The 24,530-nt window shown below is 38.4% G+C and overlaps 1 protein-coding gene across 1 annotated transcript in view; it reads left to right on the top strand.

Annotated features, from left to right (window-relative positions):
* Positions 1-9,962: 9,962 nt before the first annotated feature.
* LOC124159427 overlaps positions 9,963-24,530 on the top strand; it is a 53,821-nt gene continuing 39,253 nt past the window's right edge. Inside the window, exons 1-6 of the mRNA XM_046535233.1 lie at positions 9,963-10,593; positions 10,687-10,807; positions 10,922-11,104; positions 16,617-16,916; positions 17,691-17,852; positions 23,483-23,600. Of these exons, the coding sequence (XP_046391189.1) occupies positions 10,538-10,593; positions 10,687-10,807; positions 10,922-11,104; positions 16,617-16,916; positions 17,691-17,852; positions 23,483-23,600 (940 nt within the window). The 5' untranslated portion in view covers positions 9,963-10,537. The remainder of the gene's footprint in view (positions 10,594-10,686; positions 10,808-10,921; positions 11,105-16,616; positions 16,917-17,690; positions 17,853-23,482; positions 23,601-24,530) is intronic.

Genomic DNA, 24,530 nt, shown 5'->3' with positions numbered 1-24,530 from the left:
CGGATTTTATAACTTTTGCTAATCCTCCGACGGGGGAGGCAAACCCAAAAGTGGGACCCTGGTTCTTCAACTAACATCACACATTCCCCTCTAAACTTGGATTGATAAGTACTCTTGCCTTTTTTCATCAGACAAAAGTATAGTCTTTCACTCCATAAAAATGTAGCCCTTTGATGACACCCTTTCATACCTCTCTTTTCGTATTTACAATAATAAGCATCTTTTTCTGTCTACGTAAGTAATTCTTGCAAACTACCTTGGATGTTTCTTACGAAGTTATGATTTTTGCGTCAACTAAAGTTGCGGGGACGATCATTGGTTTCTTGGTTCTTGCATATACCTCTATCACATTTGGCAGACGCATTTTCCACGCAGAAGTTCCAGTTTGAGTTTAGTCCTGAATTTTTATTTGATGAGGAACGTAGAGATAAAAATCGGGTAATTTCTCTTCAGTTTAATTTTCTTCGGATGAATTGATGAAGAAAATTTTTGATACTATTTTCCCACACAAGAATTGACGATGTCGACTCAACGCTCTCCGACGATTATCTTTTTTTCCTAAGTTGTCGAGTTTCTTTAGGACTCAATCCAGCAGCCATCATCTTTAGTTTCGTCCACTGCTCTCTCAACATACTTCTTCATTGGGGGGAACATTATGCTCCTTCTTGCACTTACACGCAAAAATATCGCATAATTTCAAATGTTCTTTCAAAAGTGCTTCAGGTTTGTACTTAAGCAATAACCCTACTTTTGACCTGTTCGCATTTTCCGTAAGTTTTAGTACTTCCTGTTGTACTACTAAATCCATTTAATCACATCTGTCGGACAAAGCCGAAATTGGAGCGCATATCCGAAGTTGGCAAACCTTCATAGCCACTCGAGAGGCCTTTTTATGGACCGTAGGCTCCTTTCCTGCGTTCTCGGATCTAAAAATATTTCATCGCTTCTCTAAAAGTTGGTAACATCGATTTGTTTAACCCCGACGAGGCGCCTAATAAGGGACAAGTCGTCTCACTAAGCTTCCTTTATTACCTTCTACCATCTTCCGATTTATATTATCAAAGATAAATGACCTCCTAGCAGCATACGCGGGATGAATTTTGCTGTATTGGAGGCGTGGGAGGGGTAGAAGCGAGCGGGGAGGGGATCGGCTTGCGGCTCTTGTATCCGCGGCGCTGCGTGGGCGTTGGAATATTTTCTTCGCGGGCGCGGACTCAAATTAGGCATTTTGTGGCTAAACGGTGACAGATACGTCAAAATGCACGAAATTTTTGCCCAAAAAGGGCAGTAACTCGGCAAAATCTATAGGAAATGACCATAAAATACTAAATTTTTCGAATTTCGACCTTCCCCCCCTAAATAGCATTTGAGCGAGGGTCAGGGGTTCACCTAGAGGTCTCAAATTTTTCAGGCCTTATTTTTGATCGGTCCCACAACTTTTTTTCATTGGGCCAGATGGATTTGAAAAAAATCGATTTTTCCGATCCGCCCTACAGTGGTCAGCGATCGCCGAGGGCCCCGTGCTCAGGGGGCCCCAGAGTCCTCTAAATTGTCGATAATGCACTACATAGTTCATAACCCTCTTTACCCTATGAGGGTGTAGCACTGGCGTAACTAGACATAAGCTTTGGGGGGATGGGGGAGCCTGGGAGAGCCACCTATCCCCCCTCCCCCGGCAACAAGGTGCCCGGAAATTTTGTTGAAAAACGATATACCTGGAAATACATAATGTATCATTTTGTCACTTTAAATCTAACTTGAAGCAGATGCAGTGATTACATATCAAAACTAGACAATAGTTTAAATATTTTATATATTTCTCTGTGTTTTTGGGGGGGGGGTCTATCCCCCTCATCCCCCCCATAGTTACGCCACTGGGGTGTAGTGTAGAGAACTGCCAACCAGAGGACGCTGTGGGGGGCCCCGAGTTTCCGGGGCCCCACCCAACGCTCGCGTACATCTAGGTATATCATGATGCGGCCGGCATGCGCTGGGGCGCTGGTCGCGTCTCTACTCTCTCTCTCTCTCTCTCCTGTCCCATGCTTAAGACAAATACGACGAGTTCGTGTGAGTCTCCCTCGTGATATATGACCACGGTGCAACCGCAAGTGTGACTGTGTGAATCAGATGTGGGAATTTCGGTTCATTTGGTGTATTCGGTTCATGGTATTTGATTCGTGGCAATTAATCGCTTCTTTAAATCGTTCATAATGAACCGAATGAAACGTGGGAATCTCGAATCCATGTGAATATCGAATCCATATGAATCTCGAATCTGCGTGAGTCTTGAATCCATGGAGAATACATTGTATGCATATGTCATCAGTAGCAGATCCAGGATTTTTTTCTGCGTGGGCGCATGGGCCTGACAGGTCTTCTCATATTTGAGATTAAATACAATATACAGCAATTACTGTGGTAATTTTCTCTTTATTTTGATATGAAGGTTATTAAAATGAAATGAAATGATTGAGTCTCTGTAATACACAAAATAAAACTAAAGTAATGATAACCGTGTTAAAAATCTTGTCTATTTATAAGCGTCTGGGGGGGGACGTGCCCTCCACCCAATACCCGCCTCTGTGTGTAATGTATTAATCATACTTGAATCCATGAGAATGTGTCAACCTACTGCATTGCTATATTATATACTACTGCAAATATTATGACGGATAGCAATTCACAGTTATTATTATTTGTTATTTTAAAGGCATCTCTAACAAATTGTTTTCAGATTTTAAAACTTCCTCGATTTGTCTGAATGTTATGCTATAAAAAATTAGTAGTTCGCGATGAATTAATTTTGAAATGCAATTACTCTTCATGTAAATAGCTGTTAATCGAATCTGTAAGATTACTGGTATTTTTACTGTTCCATTGCATGTCACTATTTATCAAACACTTTCATGCCTATTGAAACATGAAATTGTGAGAGTGAAGAAAATTCCCGTGCATCAAAAATTTTCATTTCACTGATATAGTCAGAAAAATACTTATTACACTTATTACTCTGTGAAAAATATTTTATCACGCTCAACGAAATCAGAGTATATTTATTTCCGTCACACTAAAAAAAACATACCTACTGCATATACCTAGGAGTCAAATCAATAGTAATTATGGTGAAGAGTTCATTTTTATAGCCAAACTGTATGGCCATTCGTCAGAATCTATTGATGATTCACCGACTTTCATGGGTAGCATCAACGCAGTCACGCCGAATTCAAATCGTTCGTATTAATTGTACGTTTTCGATTACATGTACGAATTGTACGTATTAATGTGGAATCTACCGATTCGATCGATTCATAGGAAAATCTACTAGAATTGGTAGAAAATTAATTGCGTATGCTTGGTTTCGCTATTTAGTGGGCCCTTTTCGCTTCTATAGCGTTGAGGTGTTTTTCCCCGTCCCCTCCCTTCCGCTCCTATCCCCTCCCAGAGGTGTCGGCGGGCTCCCATATCGGCGGCGCCTCTATCCTTTTTTCCTTCCTCTCCAGCCCCTCCCCGGGTGACCGGGCGTATGAGCCACTGGCCTGGTTCCTGGCCCCGGTGTGTTGTATCCTCGAAGGGCTCCCATGAGCCCTCATGCATTGTACGATTTGGATTCGGCGGATTTGAATCTTCCATCAAATCGTTCATTTTATAACGGATAACAAATTAAAAAAACGAATTCCAGCACCTATCCGTTCGCCTAAATATCTCTCTTATTGTTATCGTTTTTGCCGTATGTGGAAATGTGGGGTTCTAATATGATGATCTCCGCGTCGCTCTTAAAGATATCCACACTCAATAGGGAACTTGCATATATTTCAGATATAATCAATAGCCCCAAAATTATATAAAAATATATGTTTGCATACCTCGGTGAAAGTTTTTTATTATTTCATGACGTGGTTTGCGATATTTAATGCATCAAAGTTCACGAGAATTTTCAAATGCAAGTGAGAATCGAAAACGCCCGATGATTGGCTGGTAGAAAAGTGACGTCATAGTTCAGTACGAGGAGGCACGGCGGCACGGCCATAGTAGAGGTTGCATACTTGAATACAAGCGACGGCGTGGTTATGATTCATTTATTGAAGTGCAGACGTACCGGAGTTGTTCATTGTGACTTCAGGGCTATTATTTGATCTATTTCTCCTCCATTGAAAGCGATAGATTGCGTAAAGATGAAGGAATATGGTTATTCCTAGGCTGATCCCAGCAAGCTTCCTGTTACTGATTCCATCATGATAACAGGGTATTTTAGTGAAACTGTAGACTTCGTCGGCGCCGAAAGTGGATGCCGAGAAATGGAAAGGTAGCTGATGTGCATCTGAAATGTTTTATAGTTCATAACAAAGTGAGACTTGCGTATAATATTGGCGAAAGCGTATACTCATGTGAAATGTGTATTCTTTTGGCAGTCCGGTAGAGAGTCTTATGGTGAACTTATTTCCACCTCGAAGCTGTCGATGATACTTTCAACTTAAAAATACCTTGCCTGGAGGGCGACAGGAAGCTCTGAGGAAGCCAGACTATCAATGTTTCAATTTAGTAGCGATAATATAGACGAACTTCCAACACAATCTACCATCTTGTGACTCAAAAACCCTGAAGCCACTTTCTATTCTGCAGAAAGAATCGGTCAATCGCACTTCGATCAATATAATAAACACAACGTCCTCAGGTATTAAGAAGTTACTTTTGCAATGACAGCCTTCCTAAAGTAGCATTAAAATGTGAATATTTTCCAAACAGTCTTTAATACATTTTGGGAGCTTTTCTCACGATATATCTGAAACCTACTCTAAAGGCGAGCTCATCGTCATTGCGATCGGTTGTCACTTAAAAATTCCGTATCGGAAATCCTAGAGGGATGACCTTCGACGATGACCGTGATCACCTGCACTCTCACTATCACTGGAACCCGTGGTGAAAATATCATCCCAATCCAATTTCTATTTGGTTTTAACTGGGGAAAGAGCAACATAGAACTGCACATTCTTTGGGCAACTTTGGGTTTGACTTTCCCTCAAACACCCCATTTCCCCTGTGGTGCACATCAGTCCTATCTTTATACGATGGCCTGACAACCTTTAAATGGATCCTTGGTTTATCCTGACAACCAACTAAATGGAAATTGCTGATCCACACGTCTTCCTCTATCTCCACAGTTTCCAAATCAAGGGCCGCGGAACATTCCTCTTGTGACTCAACTTTTTCTGAAAAGCAAGCAACGGCGTAGAATAAAATCAAAGAATGCTGCGATTAATTTTTTGTGACCACCTCTGGATTCCATTCTTTTTCCATCTACAACTTCCTTTATCTTTCGGGGTAAACTGTGGGACAAGATAATGTTTAAATATTTTCATTAATTTATAACAAAATATAAGTTCTAAAAATACCCAAAAGCCATTTTATTAATCCGCACTGATGAGTGTAAAATTAATGTGGAAGATGAATGCTGTAGACGTAGTAGTTTTCATTAGGTTGAGTTCCAAAGTTCATGAAGTTGACAAAACGGCTAATTTTTCGGTGCGCGGAGTCATTTATTGCACTGGCCGTGTCTACATTTTTGAATTTTTTTGTAATAAAATAAATCAGAATTTAGGATAAAATTTCCTTTAAAATGACGTATAGTTCATTATTATAGCATGCAGTGAAGCCAGGATATAAATTTGCAAAGTACAGCGGCACATCATTTTGACGCCGACAGTAGAAGAAAACGCTGTCTTCTTGGCTGGCACTCGAATGCATGAGGATCAACGTTGCTCTATATTTTCATATTTCCTCCCTTGATTCTAAACATCATGGAATTTTCTATGTCCTTCCGTAACTGAAATTGAACAAGTGCCATAAATAATTTGAGTCCATCGTAACCATCGAGAAACACCTATCTCGATTTTTGTTGAGAAGTTGAGTTTTTATTCTACGGCGGCCGAATCATCGAAAAATCTCAGTTTCAAGTTATTCAGTCGATGAAATATGGAAATGTTATTTATATTAAAGTTATCTTCGCTCACATAGCACACGGGTTTATCATTCCGTTTATTATACTCTCATTTTTCCGTAACGCTCATCCCGACAGGGGCATCGCATCATGCATCGAGGCTTTTCTTCTAATTTCCTCCGTGGGAATGCAGACGAAAATGTTTTCTGGGGTTTTATTGTACAGAGGAAAAATGCACCACTTGTAATATTTCCTTATTTCAGCCATGTTCTCCTTTAAACGCAACGTGGCTCTTCCAAACCTGCAGTGCTGCAGTTACTGGGCTTGGATCTTGGACTCCTACTGAACTATGACGTCACGGCCTAAGATTAGTGGGGGCGGTATTTTTTAGCCCGCGAAACTCGGGAGACTTTTGGGAGTCATTTTCTAGTGTATAAACTGAATTTTAAGCGGAAAAAAGTATATTGCAGTACTAAGTGTTTACTGTAGTATATCAGCATACTGTTTATAAAAAGTATGCAATTTCCCTATTGCTCAAGCAATCTAAGCCTAGCGCGCAGCCTCCGAGTCTCTCGCGGCTCCCAACCAAATTCTTTAACATCTGTGTAACGCTTTCTCTACTCCCGTAGCAGTTCTTGACGAGTCGCGAATCTAGATAGGTTGGATCAAGAGGAAGGACTGCACGGAAACCTCAGATGTCTATCATAAATCTACCTGTGAAATAAAATGATACAAAAAAGGTGGGAAATTGATCTCCTATAATATTCTTCTGGATTTTCTGCGGGCCCTTTACTTCTGTTTCTATGACGTATGCATGTTCTCTGTGTTGATATTTCAAACCCTAGCTCATCTGTCACGTGAAGGGAGTTTTCGGATAGACTGATGAATTCAAGTTCGGCTTCGCGTCAAATATCAGCAGCATTTAAATAACTTAAATATTTTAGAGTTAACCTTAATAGCTCATTTTGTATTTGTTACCTTAAGAGTGCAGAAGTTGGTATTATTTATGAAGCTGTAATTATTTATATTATTAGTATTTCTATGAGTCCCTGAACACATAATCACTCAGAAAAAAAGCACAAAAAATAATTGAATAAATCATTGGGTCCATTATTATTTGACAGTTACAGATATACATATTTTTTTTACCTACAGCTTCTCTAATATAAAGATCAAAATAAATAAAATATCAAATATGTATAATAACATTTACCTGTTATTTTTTTCTCTACCCGGCAGTTTTAATTGGTCATTTGATTTATATGGAAGAAAAAAATTGTTTAACATTATATTTAAAAAATAGCTTTAGACATATTCGCTCATTCAGGCTTAAATTTCTCTACAAAATTAGTATCTTAATTTTTGCACCAATATTTATCAACACCTTCAAACAGTAACCAACGAGCATGGATAAAAGCTACGCACTTGTGACTTTATCTATATATGCCATGCAAAATGAATTAGACATAGTTGATTCACAACAACCAAGTCTTTATCTGGCCCCAAAATGTGCTTCGTAATATTTTCCATTTTTACATCTGCTTTTTGAATGAGTTATTTGAAAACGTTATTTTAGAGTTAATCTATCAGGCCCTTGCCCCCCCCTCCCCCAGAAAAAATCCTGGTACTGCCCTTTCGTGTTAATAAACTTCTTTCATTGGCAAATAAAAATGTTTAACATTATCTTGTAAAAAATCAATCCACCCTTACAGTGCAGTGGGGCTAGGCCTGGACTATGTATCCTGAATCAGTAGTGCAGCGAGGGGGGGGGGGGGGTTAGGGGGGGATAAACCCCTCCCCAGAGCTCAGACAATGTTTTAAGTTTTATCTCGTCATCATCATCATTGGTCAACAATCCTAGGATTGGTTTGACGCAGCTCTACACTCTATTCTCCTTTCAGCTAATATTTTCACACCTACGTTTTTCTTCTCTTTCACATCTCTCTTCACTTGTTCCATATATTTTGTTCGAGGTCTTCCTTTTCCATTCTTACCTTCCACTTGTCCTTCGACGATTATCTTCATCAGGCCATCATGTCTCAGGATGTGGCCTATAAGGTTGTTCCGTCTTCTTATTAAGGTTTTCATGAGGCTTCTCTTCTCTCCTACTCTTCTTAGGACTTCTTTGTTACTAACTCTGTCGATCCATTTGATTTTCATCATTCTTCTGTAGCACCACATTTCGAAGGCCTCTATCCTTGCTTTCTCCGCTGCGGTCATTGTCCATGCCTCACTTCCGAATAGGAGCATACTCCAGATGTAGGATCTTATAAATTGTTTCTTTACTTCCATACTTAAGTTTCCTGCTGTAAGCAGGTCTCTCTTTTGGTGGAATGCTCTCTTCGCTTGGGCTATTCTGCTGATAATTTCTTTCTTACTTCTCCCGTCACTAGTTATCTTGCTTCCCAAATAACAGAATTCATCCACCTCTATCAGTTTTTGCTTCCCTATTTTAATGTTAGTCTTGACTTCTTCTCTTCTGCTGCATACTAAGATCTTGGTTTTCTTTCTGCTTATTTTCAGTTGATATCTACCCATTACCCTACCCATATTAACTAGAATATTTTTCAAATCCGTCTCTGTTTCTGCTATAACGGCTATGTCATCGGCAAATCTTAGCATGCTAATTTTTCTCCATGAATATTCACTCGCAATGCATTTTCTTTGATTTCATTAATGGCTTTCTCAATGTAAACGTTGAAAATTACGGGTGACAATGTACAGCCTTGTCGCACTCCTTTCTTAATTCTTGCTTCTTCACAGCTGGGCCCTGATTTTATCACGGCTACTTGGTTTTTGTATAAACTGTGGATGATTCTTCTGTCATTATAAAGAACCCCGATTTCCTTTAGGATTCCGAGCATTGTGCTCCAATCCACGTTGTCAAATGCTTTCTCTAAGTCCACAAACGCAATGAACGGTGGCTTGTTCTTTTCCATTCTCTTCTCTATGAGCAGTCTTAGGGCCAATATTGCTTCTCTTGTGCCTTTGTTTTTTCTGAATCCAAATTGGTCCTCATCCAAGTACTCTTCTGCTTTTCGTTCTATTCTTCTATAGATGATCCTTGTCAGTATCTTCGACGCATGTGTAGTCAGGCTAATGGTCCTAAAAGTTTTATCTATTTTTTTTATTTTTTTTTATTTTTTTTTTATTAAATAAAAAAAGTTTTATCTATTTTATTTCATTGGATTAATATTACAGATAGAATAGGGTAAGGATCAATAAAATATCGCTCAGAAGGCCGTAAAACTCACAATTTTTAACCATTTATCTTAATTTTTTCCTGGCGGAGGGCCCTCGCACCTCCCACTTACCCTGGCGGGTATGCCATGCCCCGAGACACCCCAGTATTGGTTGCACCTGAAACCCCCCCCCCCCTTGCCTTAATTCCTAGCTGCGCCCCTGTCCTGAATTATCACTGAATTTACATTTATCCGAAATTCCATATTGAGTTTTGAACATTGGCAATAGATGATTACCCGGACCCGATGAAAAATTGCTCCCATTGGAAATATCACGATATATTTTACGCTAGAAAAGTGCTTCCCTGTAAAATAACACGGTATGTCATTCGTTCAAAAACATCGGCTCTTGATATTTTTATCATGCCTAATATTAAGATTCCCAATATTATTCATCGTAATCGTTTATAATCAGTAAAACAAATTATCGTTATCTGATATCGAGTTTTCATGCATGTCTGTGGCTGAGCGTATTCTACGGTGCGCCACGCCGCGCCGGCTGTGAGAACTATCGTAAAAACCTTGTGGAAACCATTTTTTTATGACTAATTTTTATCAGTTCAATGTTATTTAGTACATTTTCTTGTATTGAGAATATTATATACATAACTTTGCTTTCTTTACTGTTCATTATAGGTTTTTGATGATAATATGATGAATGAATCACATAAAATTGTGATAACGTTACAGAAAACTTTCGAACCGCTCTTCAAATGGCGCATTGCTTCTATTGGTCCTCATCTACCACCTGATTGGACCTCGAAAGAAGGAGAAGGTGGTAGGCGGAGCCAAGCTAGCCGGCCGAAGGGAAAAGCTGGCTCCGGATGGAGGCGAGGGAGGCGAGGCTCAAGAACTTTCGAGAATGTTTATGTTTACGGAGTCAGCGTTTCGGTGCATACGGGTGCATGGGAGAACCTCCGATAGTCCAGCGTGTCCAGTGGGGTTGCTTGGATTAGGGTGCAGCGTTATTTGGTGGTTATTTTTAAGGGATCTTGATGGTTTGAGTTTGTCAGCTTAATTAGTTAGTGTGTTGCATTTTATTTTCAAAACATTGGGATTTTATTTACGGATTGCTTGCAAACATTAGAAATTTAGCTAATTAAAGTATCCGTGTTAATGTCCTTCATTAGCTAAGGTAGGGAGCATATGTATTAAACGGCAGCTGGAGTTGACACATCCTTTGATCGTGATAGGGATCAGGGGCATGTTGGTCTTTGTTGGGGCATTCGCACCGCATTTGCAACGGGAGTGAGGAGTTTTCCATATTACCTATCTAGTTCGGTCATCTGCAAAACACCTGTTGCTTACGAATTTTCAATCCGACAGTACAAACACTTCTGGCATCCGGGATCACTCAAAGATGGAAATTTTTCAAGTCTTACTGGCTGTCATTTTGTTCATTCCGATCATCCTTCGGTGAGCCGAAGAATGTGACCATGGCCTTGAATACGAGTTCATTTTTCTGAGATTGTTTTTCATTAATTGTATCCAACCATTTTGTAATTACAGCCTTCTCTTGAAATTCATCGTTTGGTCGTGTAAAACAGCTCTTAATTTAGATGTGGAAATAGAAGGGTTAATGCTTCTGGGTCTTCGTGGAATTAAAATATTTTTGCCTCAATATACTCTGGTGAATATATATATAATATGTCATTACGTCGTTTATTATGACATCGTGAAGCTCATTGGTGTGATACTTCAATTAAACCTTTAGGCTCTAATATTTTATCTTTTTTCTATATAGGACATCAGTACTCTTTATTTGTTATTTCCTGGCGAGGGAAGAGAAAAATTTCGTATTTGTGTCCAAGGATTAAGTGTGGTAAAGAGTATTCGAGCGCCGGTTATCAGATCAACGAGTAATGATGCATGCCAAGGAGAAGAAGTAAAGCAACTATCTCCATGTCGCCTACACGAAATTTCCAAAGTAGGTATCAAATCATTAGTATATATCCTGTGTTTCTTGTTGTCATTTCGTAGTACCCTTCTTTGCAGCTATCCTCGCTCCTATTTGAGCCACTCTCTCCCAGATTTCCACGTTTTTCTTCGCAATATTTTTATGGTGGTTTCAATTTTTTGTTTGTACTGTCTAAATATTATAATATATTAATAATAAGTCTGATAATGGCGTAACTACTCGATTTCTCCGATTCCAAGCCAGTTCTGTTACATCCCTATGGTTATTTTTCCTTGTACAACCCTTTTTTATTTTACAACGCATTCAGTAACTTTGAAATATGATGTTGTCCAAAATTTGCCACCTGTACATCAGTCATACTTTATGCTTTAGTCAATTTACATCAGCTGGAATATTTATTCGTATTAATGTCATTTATTGATGTCAGCCTAACTTAAGTATAATATTCTTTCTCTTATCATTTTATCTTGCTTAATATGTATATAGGCTTATTTTGGGAGATTCCCTGAAGTTGAATGAATACTGGTACTGTTTTACACGATGTCAGTCTAACTGTGACCAGATTTTCATTGCTTTTGCTGGATATGGGTTAACTCACTTTGAACCATGTTTGATTTGAACCAAGTGGTAAACATGGTAGTTGGTAAATGGTATGTTTCTGATGCACATACGCCATCCAGTGGCACTATCAGTGCATGCGCATAGTTGTGAGCTTTTCTTAACAGGAGGTAAGAGGTGGGGACATTTCAGTGCCCAGGGCAGTGTCCAACTAGACCATTGTCAGCATTAGCTGTTGAACTTTGTTAAAAGTGCATGACACGTGGGTGAAAATGTGTTTGAAGCCTGGGTAGGTCTATCGTGACAAATTACAGGGAGAAAGGGGTTGTGGGCTCTTTCTGGAGTCGATCAAGAAAACTTGTTTCCAATTACCAGGCAATTGCTTCCTAAACCTCTCTAGCAAGTTCAATGCAGCATAGGCGTCCTGCTATTCCGTTCCAACAGTCCACTTGTCCGATGACTGTTCAAAAGGAGGGTCATAGAACCTTGCGCCAGCACGGTTTGCAGCCAATCGCTGTCCCCCAAACGCTTCTCACAGCCTCGCCATGTTATGCAACGTTGTCACATGCATGTGAAGCACTGAAACAAGCCTGAGCCACCTAAACAAGCTCTGTCTTTGAATCGCCAAAACAAAGGATTCTTTCTTTGGGTCCTTTACGCTCATTGTCCCTTCTGGCTCCTTTCTGATGGGAAGCCTTTTGTTTACATGTAACATGGGCGTTTCCCTTGTTTACCTGGTAACCTTGCCCCCTACCCCTTCTAACTGTCATTGGGCTACTATCGGTGGCTGGACTGTATACATAGTGCTTTAATGGTAGGTATTTAATTGCCCAGGGTGCTTTAATTCGGAGGCACTAAAGAGTTTGTGCAGACATCAAGTAAACTATTTTTAACATTGTAATCGCTCTCGGAAAAAAATTCTAAAACATTATATTTTGTAAAAAAAATGTTTGAACTTGGTAATTATTAATACTAAATTACAATTTTCAGAGCTGTTCACTTTTGCCTGCTCCCAGTATCCGGTGGTTAGTAGTGGACGCTTCTGTTTTGCTCTAAAAAGGGTCCCACACAGGTTCCTGGGCAGTTTTTATATTTGTATCTCGTCTTATATCTATTTCCAATTTTCTCACTCACTAGTCAGCCTGTTTCTAATGTGTTGCATCCAATAGTCATTAGTGTCAGATAGAAATATTGAGTATGTTTTGTCTTTTCTTATAAGGGAAGAAGAGAACAAAATAGGGAAAGGGTTGTTACAGCTGGGTTTTTGGTTCATAAATGGCTGAAGGATCTAGCAATGGAAGTTAAAGAAGAATGGACATCACCCCTTCCTCTTGAGCAGTTCCCTTCAATGCCTTCATGATTGAGTTAACCCTAGTACTTAGTGGATTATGAACTTAAATCGATCTTCAACAGTCCTTGCTCCTCCCATTTCCCTATTATAGAGATGGAATGATGGAGAGGAGCGGTAAGAGTATGCCTGGGATTAGGGATTTGTAAAAATTAAGGTTTAATATCTAGCCAGCATATAGTGAGAGACCTATTTGTTTTTAATGTAAGAGTTAGAAGCAAGTAAGGTAAGGATAAGATTTTGGGGAAGAACAGGTAGGGAATACCATCAAATATCCTAATTTTAACAAAAGCTGCTATGGTTGCATGTCTGCCAAAGGTTGCAGAATAGCATACTACACATCTTACACAGCTCAGAACTCACCTCGATATGAATTAAAAGCTTGCTGACAAAATTCAATAAACCTTAAGAATAGCTGAACAACTGAACAGATTTTCCTGTGAATTGAAAATTTTTTGACCGTTGGCTGTTTTGGCTAAGCGACTTGCTTGCAAAACGTGAAATATGAATTTTTTTCTTGTGACAGAGAGAATAAAATTTGTTAGATAAAAAAAGTGAGTTTCCAAATTCTTTTCTATCTGCGGTGGAGACATATTTTGGTGGCATTACAGTTAACCTCTTCAGGTCTAAAACATTGATACTGGCTGTGATTTTTCGTATACACTTATCACTCTTCCTTGCATGCTTTTTCATCGGAAACACTTTTCAGACAACGAGGCTGACTGACTGTGTTCTGTGGTGATGCAAAAGCAAGAAAGCATGCCACAACCATCAATCTAACTTAAGACAAAGTGATTGGTAATTAAGTAAAAATCACAGCTTTCAAAAGTACTTAGGAAATGAAAAAGCTGACTACCATACCCGTAAAAAATATCGTGATCACAGATGAGTATTCGCACATGGAGTAGAATTCAGTATACTAAATTCATCCATGCCACACTGCATAAGATATGTATTCAGCAATAATATCAACTTTTCCTGCCACAGATAACTTTTTATCATCACCAACGGTCACATCCTGGTCAAGGTCTCATTCAGATAAATTGACCAATGGGACACATGTAACCTTCAGCAACAGTCTTTCACTATGGAATATCCATATGGTTCAGCAGACGAAGTGCTCAAAAGAGTGGTCTTTGCTAATGGAGACTTTTGATTCTTGGGATTCTCAGTTTTCTACTTGTTGCCTGCTGCTGTGGCCTCATATCCGTTGGGCTTGGGACTGCTCTTGATGCCATACCCCTTGGATTTTGCCCCCAACAGCCAACAGTTGAGGTGTCTCTGCCAACATCTTTGTTTTGGTAGTCATTCTTCTTTGCTACCAAAACAGCACTTTCATTAAGACCATTCCAGGTCCGATAGAAGCGATAAATTAAGAGAGATGTTTTGCGCAACAGATAGATATGGGAATTCGTTTTTCCCCCGAACCGTAAAGGACAATAATATATGCTAGTCCCCACTTCGTTAGAACACTTCATTATTTTTAGCTGTAAACGGCTGGTGTCCTAACACCCCCTGCCGCACGCCTTTTAGGTGGCTTGCGGGGTATTATGTGGATGTAGACTATCATCAAGCAATTTGGTGATCACTGTATCTACACTATGTCCTTTCCTCCAGAATAGAAAGTATTGACGTTGTGATCAAACTCAGATGGCAAGCCTAGGAAAATCATTGTGATGAGGTATTTATCCGTAACCTCATCTCCTAGACTCTTCATTTCTCGGTCCAAACAGATTATATGGGTGATGGAGTATTCCATGTTGGAGAAATCTTCGAATATAGCTTTACGTATTAAACTTACGAGATGGTCATACCACCAGTGTTCCTTGGTATTAAATGTTTTCTTGTCTTGTTCTCCCACTCTTCTTTGGAAGTCGTGCTGTTGCTAGCGTACTGATAATTTTGGGGGTCAACCATGAAGTGCAGATCTACTAGAGCATGTTCTCCAAATCGCTCCTTCACATCCATTTGGCCTGTCCTACACACAACAATCCATAGGCCTTACCCCTGCAGATAATTCGTCATTGTAACACTCCAATTCTCGTGATCTTCTCTCCCTTTCCACTTTGCTATTTGAAAATTACGGGGACTGGCTCCATAGTCCCCCATCTGGTATCACAGCATACAAGGTATACCAGCAGGTGTCCAGTTTTCCCTTTCAACCTTAAAATGCCTAATGTCCCTATGCAGGCACAAGAAAAAAAATCATTTGGTGTCTGGCATACCTGTACAGGCACATGAATACGTTAGGGTTGGAATTAAATGCAGCATTGATGTGGGGCCATTTGGCATTTAAATGCGGCCGCTAAGGGTTAGCACTTGAAATTGGTTCTTCTGATACAATCAATCACGCGTAAACAATAGTTCTAGAACCATGACCTGTGGAAATTAATTATCATAATCATCTTGCAAGGGAGGATATCAGGAAATTTATTTCAGCTAAAAGAAACGCAATTGTTCTGGCTTGGTATGGTTAATGACTACACACCAGAAGTCAAAACACAGACCATAACGAAAGAACAAATTTGTGCTTACAATTTAACCAGTTTTCAACAAATGCAATGGTTAACCCCCTATGCAAGACCTTATTTAGGATGGTGAAACTGTATTTGAAGCTCACATTGTGTATGAGGCAAGGCTTCACAAAAAGGATTGCAATGGCACGCACTAAATTGATGTTGGCACGCATCGCACACTGATGCACTGCTGCATAATGTCGGATATTGTATTTCACTAATGAACTTACTCCTTCTAATGTTTAATTATGCTTTGTCACTATAGTCAATGCATGGACATGAAAGTGGTTATGTATTTGATTGAATTATGAAGGAATTATTCAAAAATTTGTATTTATTCTCCCCCTCATTGAATTAAAAATTTGTTGGCTAATCAAACTGTCACAGGGATAATTATGTAAAATGTTTATGTGAAGGAAATAAAACAAAACTAACAAATGTCAAAACCTGGATCACGAGATAATAAAAATTCATAAGTGACATTTGCCAGTTCGGTTTTATTTCCATCTAAAAATTTTATTGCCATAATTTCAAAAAGATAATTTTTATTGGGTAGCTGCAGTTTAGTTAAGTCAGGGACAAGTCTGAAAATTTAAAAATGGTGTGAAATCAGGAAATATTCAGTAAATTTCATCTTTGTTCTGAAGTGTGCCAGCATGTATTCTAATAAGATAAGTTTTGGTTCTTTGTTGTGTTTCCAGAAGTCAATGAAAATATTTATGCTGCTTTGAGAAAATTAGGAAATTAAAAAACATTTATCTTGTATTAACCTTGTAATTCTCTAATTGAGTATCAGCCTGTTTCTAATGTGTTTAATAATTTGGTTTTAAACAGCAGGTTTGAAGTTGCATTTATTTTTGTCTCTGAAATAATTATATATTGACAATCATTTTTATTATATTACGAGCCATGGATTTATGGCAAAAAGTTAATTTTGATTCAATTTCTTTTATCCTTTGCTTGTCCAGCTACATATTAATGTCCCTTGGGTTCTGACAAGAGTAGATTTATAAAATAATTCAAAGGTATATACTTCTTATAAATGATCTGCATTTTGAAGGCAAGGGTTCTCTAACACTGGTTGCCATATTATTTGCAGTGGTTTGAGTTGGAGATTTTAGATTTGAACATAGGTTCAGAACTTTCTGGGCAGCATTCTCTTACGTCATGTACCTCTAAGGTAGTCCTTCGGTTACATCACTCTGAAGGAAGCCAAATATTTGCTGCTGATGCTAACCTGTACACCACCACATTTGCCATATACTCAGATCCTGTTGCCTCTGTATCATCAGTAGGATTCAGAGGGGATAGTCATACTTCATCACATAAGTTGATTTTGCAGTGGAATACCTCAATTAAAGCAGAGGCATCTATTACAGAAGACAGCTTTTCTATGGAGGTAATGTAAGATTTTGATATAATTTTTCATGATTTTTTTTTATTTTTCAAATGTCTCATGTATTGCCTGATATGTAGTTCCATCTATGAGTGTTATTTGCCTTAATAAATAATTTTGTGTAACATGAACCTCAGCTGTGTCCTTAATTAAGAAAGGCAAAATTAACCTTTCACCCATGCTCAAAAGTATACCATCTCTGAATATGGCCATAGACAGGTAATCCAAATCCCAATTAAATTAAAATTGGATGGAAAATATATATCTCTTTCTGCCATCTCGGCATAAACTTGCTAACAGCCTAGGCCATAGCTGGTTAACTCTCGTTTCTTTACTCCATCAATAATTGCGGAAGACAAGTGAAAAACCTGTTTTGGAGATATTTTCCTTCAACCTTTAATTATCATTTGGATTAGCAGTCCTCTAATGTAATCACTAAAGCCAATTAGTAGCTAAACTTAATAATTCCTGTACCAACTCTGTTTCTTTTTATCATATGGTAGAATCGAAATAGTTCATTTTCTGACCAGAATTTAGTATATGCTTGAGCATGGAGTGGATATTGATTGAAATTAAAAACATGTCGTAGCATTGGGTTACAAAGTTATCAGCATAACCTCTATATCTGTGGATAATGTTGTTCCTGGAGTTTCATTACAAGATTCGGTTTAAGCATGCCCCCTTCAACTAGACAACCTCCCCCCTGAAAAATGTTTCTAGCTAAGCCTTGAATTTTTTAAATACATAGCTCTAGTTAATATTTTATCTTTATTTCAGAAACTCTCCATCGATATCAGTGGCCTTGATGTGGTCATTAAAGAAAATTTGGCTGATCTGATGAGTAGAAAATATCATCATGTGAAGACAGCTAATGCACAACCTATGCCAGAAAGATCTCTGGAATGTATTGTTCGCAGCCTCTCTCCATATATTCCCAAGGTTCAGTATTACTACTTCTCTTTTTACTGTTGTGGCTCATTCCCTAAAGCTGCCAGAAATGATCTTCACTGTGGGAGACTATTGTACTTTACGTTTCATTAATTTGTCTCCTATTTTTGACTGTCATTTCATCAAGTTATTTTTGTTGAATGGCTGTATGACATGGGTGGAATAAGGTCTTGTCCATTTATTATTTTTCTTTCAAGAAAGCGAATGTTTTGAACATCGCAGACATGTTAAGTTTTTCAGTGCTACAAAAATGGTAAAGAGTACAAGCTAGAACAAATACAGACTTTTCTAATGTTATTAATTCATTGCTGTATTTTGCTGAAAGAAAATATCCTTCAACTTATTATATAAGCTTGTCTTCAATTTATGGCTTCATAAAGAAACGGCTCATGTTATTTTAGCACATGCAAATTTTTCTTTGCCTTTCTTCTGGTTGGTCTGAACAGTGGCGCAGCGAGGGGGGGGTTTTGGGGGATAAACCCCCCCCCCCCCCAAAGCTCAGAGAAAGTTTTAATTTTAATCCATTTTACTTAAGTGGATTGACGTAACTAATAGAGTAGTGTAAGGATTATTAAAAATATCCCTCAGAACGCTGTAAAACTCTCCATTTTTAACCATTTATCTTAAAACTCCGCAATTCGTTAATCATGCACCTACCGCTTATCCTGGTGGGTATACCATACCCCCAAAAACCCTGGTATCAGTTGCACCTAAACCCCCCCAGACTTAATTCCTAGCTGCGCTCCTGGGTCTGAATGCCATAAGAGGTTGATTGGTGTCCTTGTTATGGCCTGTGTAGGATTACAACTCAGTTCAGTATGGAACTGGTCTCTTAGAATGCCTCTCAATCTCTTCCTATAGTTTATTGGCGAACATGGTGAGACAGTGGCCATACTATTGCCCGGTGACAGAATGGTAACTACAGTAAAATTCGGTTATAACGCGGGTCTAGGGGGACATAGTTTACACCCGCGTTATCGGACAACCACGTTATAACGGGAAAATACGTGGGAAGCAATAAGGTAAATTAAAGGTAATTTTTATAGCCAATTTATTTGCGTAATACATTATTAAAATATTTATTTTATGATTTAGACGCTCTACTTTAACGGGAGTTACTAAAATACTCGGATATTTTCTTTTGCCGCGATAGTTGATGGCGTTTCTTTGTCACGTAATTTTTTATGCTTTGCAAGTGCAACAGATGAATACTATCGCAATCACTTTGTCCCTCCAACCAAATCATCAATTCACTTATATTATGTAATAAATGGCCAATTTTTGGTATCTCGACCTCACATTCGTCTTCTTCATTCTCGCTCTCATCTTCCGATGATGCAGCTGTTTTTGCGCGGCTCTGGACTGCAGCCACAATTTCTTCGTCACTCTTATAAGCAGATACAGGAGTTTCCTCGTCTTCGCGAACCCAGGCCTCGAGATCACTCACAAATAGTTTATTAGAAAGAACATCTGAAGCTTCACGTGCGTCCTCTTCCGTGAAACCCAAAAACTCGTCTTCGTCTTCCATGCTATCGCCCGCTGTATACTCGCACTTTGACCAGCAATTTAGAATTGCAGCTGAAGTTATTTTCTTCCATGCCAATCCAATATTATAAGCCATATTCTTCAGGGTGACTGTTTTCAGATATTCTTGTACCTGCAGCTCTGAATTTATGACACTAGTGAGCAATTCCCGCCGATAATGGGATTTAAATGCTCTAATTATCCCTTGATCCATGGGCTGAATAAGAGCTGTCGTATTTTTGGTAAAAACGAAGCCACTATTTTGCCATCCCTCGATATCAAGAGCTCAGAAGACGGACAGTTATCTAACAGAAGTAGAGCCTTCTCTTCTAACTTTTTTGATCTTAAGTGGCTCTTAACCGATGGAACAAAATCTTCATTGAGCCAAGATAAAAAAATGTCTCTAAGTCATCCAGGCATTCTGACTGTTTTTGTAATTTATGAGTAGTGCTGTCATATTAACGTGCTTGAAGCACCGAGGACTTCGATTTTTACCAATACACAGAGGTTTTAATTTGTGACTTCCTGATTTGTTCGCGCACAGTAATAAAGTCACTCTTTCTTTGCTCATTTTTATTCCGGATTTATTTGCCAACTTCTTAATATCAAGTGATTTTGTTGGAAGCAATCTGTAGTAGAGAGCGGTTTCATCGCAGTTACACAATTGCTCTTCAGTGTACTCACCCTCATCAATCATCTTGCGTAAAGTCCCACAGAATTCTCTAGCTGCTTCACTGTCACTGGAACGAGATTCTCCTTGTATGTTAACTTCCGCTATCCCGTGGCGAATTTTCCACCTCGATAGCCAGCCAGCAGAAGCAACAAAATCATGAGCACCACCAATTTGTTTATTTAATTTAATTGCCTGTGCTTGTAAAAGTGGACCGGATAATGGAACACCTTCACTGCGCTTCTGAACAAACCACGTAAACAAACATTCATCCACATCACCAGCAGCACTCAATCTAGCCTTTTTTCTATCAAGTCCTATTTCGTCATCCACTTGATCAACAAATGATCGTAATTTATCTTCTTCTTCCATCCAACCATGAATAGTTCCTTCAGGAACACCAAACTCCCTGAATAAACTTGATTTTGAATCGCCGCGTTTCACTTTGTCGATTATGCCCAACTTTTCTTTAATTGTGTAAGTTTTCCTTTTGGCAGACATCGTTTTAACCCTAAAATCAATGAAAATTTTCGTAAAAAAGTAATTTTCATATTCTTATTAAGACAAAGGCAAAACAGCCTATTCATTATTAAATGCTCGAAGCCTGTGGGAATTGAGTACCTACCTTGGTTTGAGCGCCGCGAAGCGAACGTACGAATGAGAATTATCTCAATCTCCCAGAATCTCGAAAATTATTATAGCCGTGCAACACACTTTTCAGCTCGAATTCACAAGACACAATGACCGATGAGGCATTACCGAGTTTTTTTTATGGCTACGAAACAATGTATGGAATACGTCGCCAACCGCGTTAACACAGTCGCTTGAAGTTGCGACGCGTCGGTAGTCATTCCGAGATAAAATTCGCCACAAAGTTACCTACCTCGAAAAAAAGGTCAATGTAATCATCTCGGGGGACATGGTGATACCCGCGGTATATCCGAAACCGCGGTAAAGTGAGGCGCGTAATAACCGGAATTTACTGTAATTGTAGCCAGTTTGACTCCCTTTGATTTTTAAAGCAGAAAAAAAGTTAAGGCCTTTGAGAGTACTGCTATAGTTGGCATGTCAATATCTCTGTCAGTTAGGTACCAGAGGTTTGGTATCCTGCTTTGAGCCTGAGACTTTGTGGTAGATAGTGTGAAGAATAAGTTTTATTATTCCTGTCTCAAGATGCACTCTTCCATGGGAGTTAGGTTACATTGGCCATCTTCCACTGATATATTGCTGCTTTTTTCAGTGACTTTTTGATAGGAACAGTAAAATCTTGATAGTATGAGGTAGGATAATAAGAAATTGTGGTTTTGTCCAGCAAAACCATCTAATTTGAAAAAATTTCTCAGTTATGTGCTTGGCACATACTATTCAGAAATACATTCTAAGTTTTCATGCTATTGTACTTTTAGGAGCTGCTGACCTCAGATCCAGTCCTCAGGGGAAATTTTCATTTATTTACTGTATTAACAACCTTAAATGCAATGGGAAAAATATTCCCTGGACCAGGAATCAAACCTTGGGTTTTGGCTTTCCATGCCACTGCAGAGGTTACATTTTATTCATGTTCCTTAACTCCCAGGAAATTTCAGGGTCCATTGAAGGTTGAAGCAAAATGGAAAATAGACTTTTAAGAAGCTTCAATAGTCACCAAGTCATACCAATGCTTAAGCTGTACTTAGCAGTAAATGTGATGTATGTATTTCAAGCTTACATTGTGAATGTCTGTGAGGTTCATTTTAAATATCTTTTAAAAATATTCTGCTTGATAGGTAATCATATCTTGACATATATGATAATATTTAAGGTCAAAGCAGCAAGGATTACCAAGCTCCAAGTAGGGAACACTTCAGTCATGCCTGAGGAAATGCATATTAAAACATTGAATTAAGCACCTTTGGTTCTCCTGGCTAAATTGGACACTAAATTTATTGTACATGATAAAATGGACTGACTGTTGACATGACTGTATGAATGTAAATAAATGGCAAAACTCGGTTGGGGTCATACTTATATTCAGCTCTATGCAGAGAGGATAAGTTTGCCTATAAATTAATTGAAGGAAAGCAACAGGAAAAAATTTTCCCTCATATTTTCTTCTTTATTTCTTAATTTGTGTGAGGCCACATTTTTAAATGTAATCTATTTACAGTAGATGATTGATGGTCCAGAAATCTAAACAACAGAAGGTTTTCCCAAGTTTTTCTACATCACCTATATACGGCTGTCTAAATGGTTTTATTGCCATCACAGAGCATGGCATGTTTTCATGCTAATCCCACGAGAGCTAGTCGACTAATTTGCAGTTTTCTGCTGTAAAACATTTCATTACATGACTTACGATACCTGAATTTGGTGATGTAGCACAACAGAATTCAAGTGCTGAAGACTTGCATTCGTTTTTATATCGGATACGTCAATTCCTTTTCACAAGTAGATGTTCTCAAAACATTTTTAATCCTTCCTAATCGAGGGGTTAATTTCCTCCCAAGGGGCATGTTTGAAACCTGGGATTGAAATAAGCAGTTCCATGTGAGGAGTGAAAGGTTTGAAAATAATTTTAACACTTTTCATTGTTGAGAAAACTTCATTTGTCAAAGAAATCTTTTGTATACTTATTTTTAAAAATATTTTTCATTCTTTTGTTTTCTTTTATGAAGGAAAGTAATTGTGTTCTTATATTTCGGGGTTAACGGGGTGTGGGCCCCTTGGACCCCCCCTCCCCAGCTACACCACTGGATTTGGGGGGAATTGGAAGCTTTGATGACCTATCCCTAGGTTCAACCATTAGGTCATTCTCAAGCGCAGTGCAGCATTCAGTATCTTGAGCTGTGTTTATTCTATTTGCTGACAATAGAAAGTGACAATATCGCAGTGCTCTTGAGAATGGCCTAACGGTCAAAATGCATTGTATTGTACACATTAAACTGGTGGAAAAGTGTCATCTCTTTTGCATTGACTCAAGCTGTCCCTCCACTTCATCTTGCCTGCCTCAGATATTTTTATTTCACAAAAGTTCATGTTGGTTTAGAGTGAGAGTTATTGAAGCAGTATTAGCCTGCTATGAATGTGCAGGGCCGCCCAGAGGGGAGGGGGGGAAGACTGCTGCGGGCCACAGAATTAAAGGAGCTATTTCTCTTTGGGGGAGGGAGTGCCTCACCCCCAAATTGTACCCTGGGCCACAAGAAGTCTGTGGGCAGCCCTGTGAATGTGTGTCAGGGCTGTGTGCCATTGTAAAATGTAACACATTCACAGGGCTGCACACGTCAAAATATGCTGACAAAACAAACAAGAGTCAGTGGTTTTTGCCATGACTGAATGGAAAAATTTTTTCTTGATAAAAAGAGAACTTGTTTTTCTCTGAGAATTTTGTGAGGGGAAACCAGGTACAATTTTCATTTGATGAATCTAATTAAATCACTTGGCGTTGCAGGATTTTCACTTCGGAATCCAAAATATAGAAATGTCAGGAATGAAAGGATCAATGTCACCATACACAGTATCAATCCATAAGTGTTCATTAGAACTAACTGACATTATGGCTGATTCAGGTACTTCTGTGATCTTTCATATAATGATATCAAGTGCTAAGCATAATTTTTTTTTCAGAGTAAATGTGTGTGTGTGTTGTTTTGCATCTGAATTCATGTAAAGGAAATTAAGGTTATTTAATAATGTCATGATCAATCTAAAAAGATGTAGTGCATTTCATTAAAAATGTTGAGAATTCATGGTTATTTTCTCTGATAAATTTGATATCAAGGTTCATACATACATATTCTTGAAATTTGTGATGCTATATGACTTAAATAACTTTGATGAGAGGAATGATGTTTTATTGAATTATGCTATAAGTCTTCATCTTCATGATCAAATATTGGGTGTTTCTGGTTCATCTACATCGAAATATAATTTAAATACTCCTTAGTTCACCTTTAAGTCTTCAATATTTTATTGTCTTTATATAATCTGAATGTATTTCATTAAGACCACTATACACAGTGAATGATCGTGCAAATAAAATCATTTGCCATTTATAATGGAAAAATTTGCGAATGAACCATCATGCACATGATCATGCAGTGAAAGTTGGAACATGTTCTATTTTGCTCGCGTGATCCTGTGAATGATCGCGTGATCATTCAGCATGATCATTCACCGTGTATAGCGGGCTTTAGAATTACTTCTATGGAAAAAGTGAAAGCATTGTGCCTGTTCATTTGATAGAATATTCTATTTTATTCTAATTTTTTATCATACTTAGCGATGATTAGGGTACTACAATTATGTAAAGTACTTTGATTCAGTTACAGTTGTCATTTAAACTTTGAACCATGTTGCAAGTATATATTACATTTTTTATAAGTAACGAATTGTAGTTCCAAGGAAATTTAATACCTATTCTCTTGAAAATTAAAAATGTTCAAAAAATGAATTTTGGGTACACATAATATGATTTTTTATCTGTAAATTATTATCAT

This window comes from Ischnura elegans, chromosome 5 (genome assembly GCF_921293095.1).
Source record: "Ischnura elegans chromosome 5, ioIscEleg1.1, whole genome shotgun sequence".
Lineage (NCBI taxonomy): Eukaryota > Metazoa > Arthropoda > Insecta > Odonata > Coenagrionidae > Ischnura > Ischnura elegans.
Note: the sequence above shows the minus strand (reverse complement) of the source record. Positions and strands in the feature narration are given on the sequence as shown.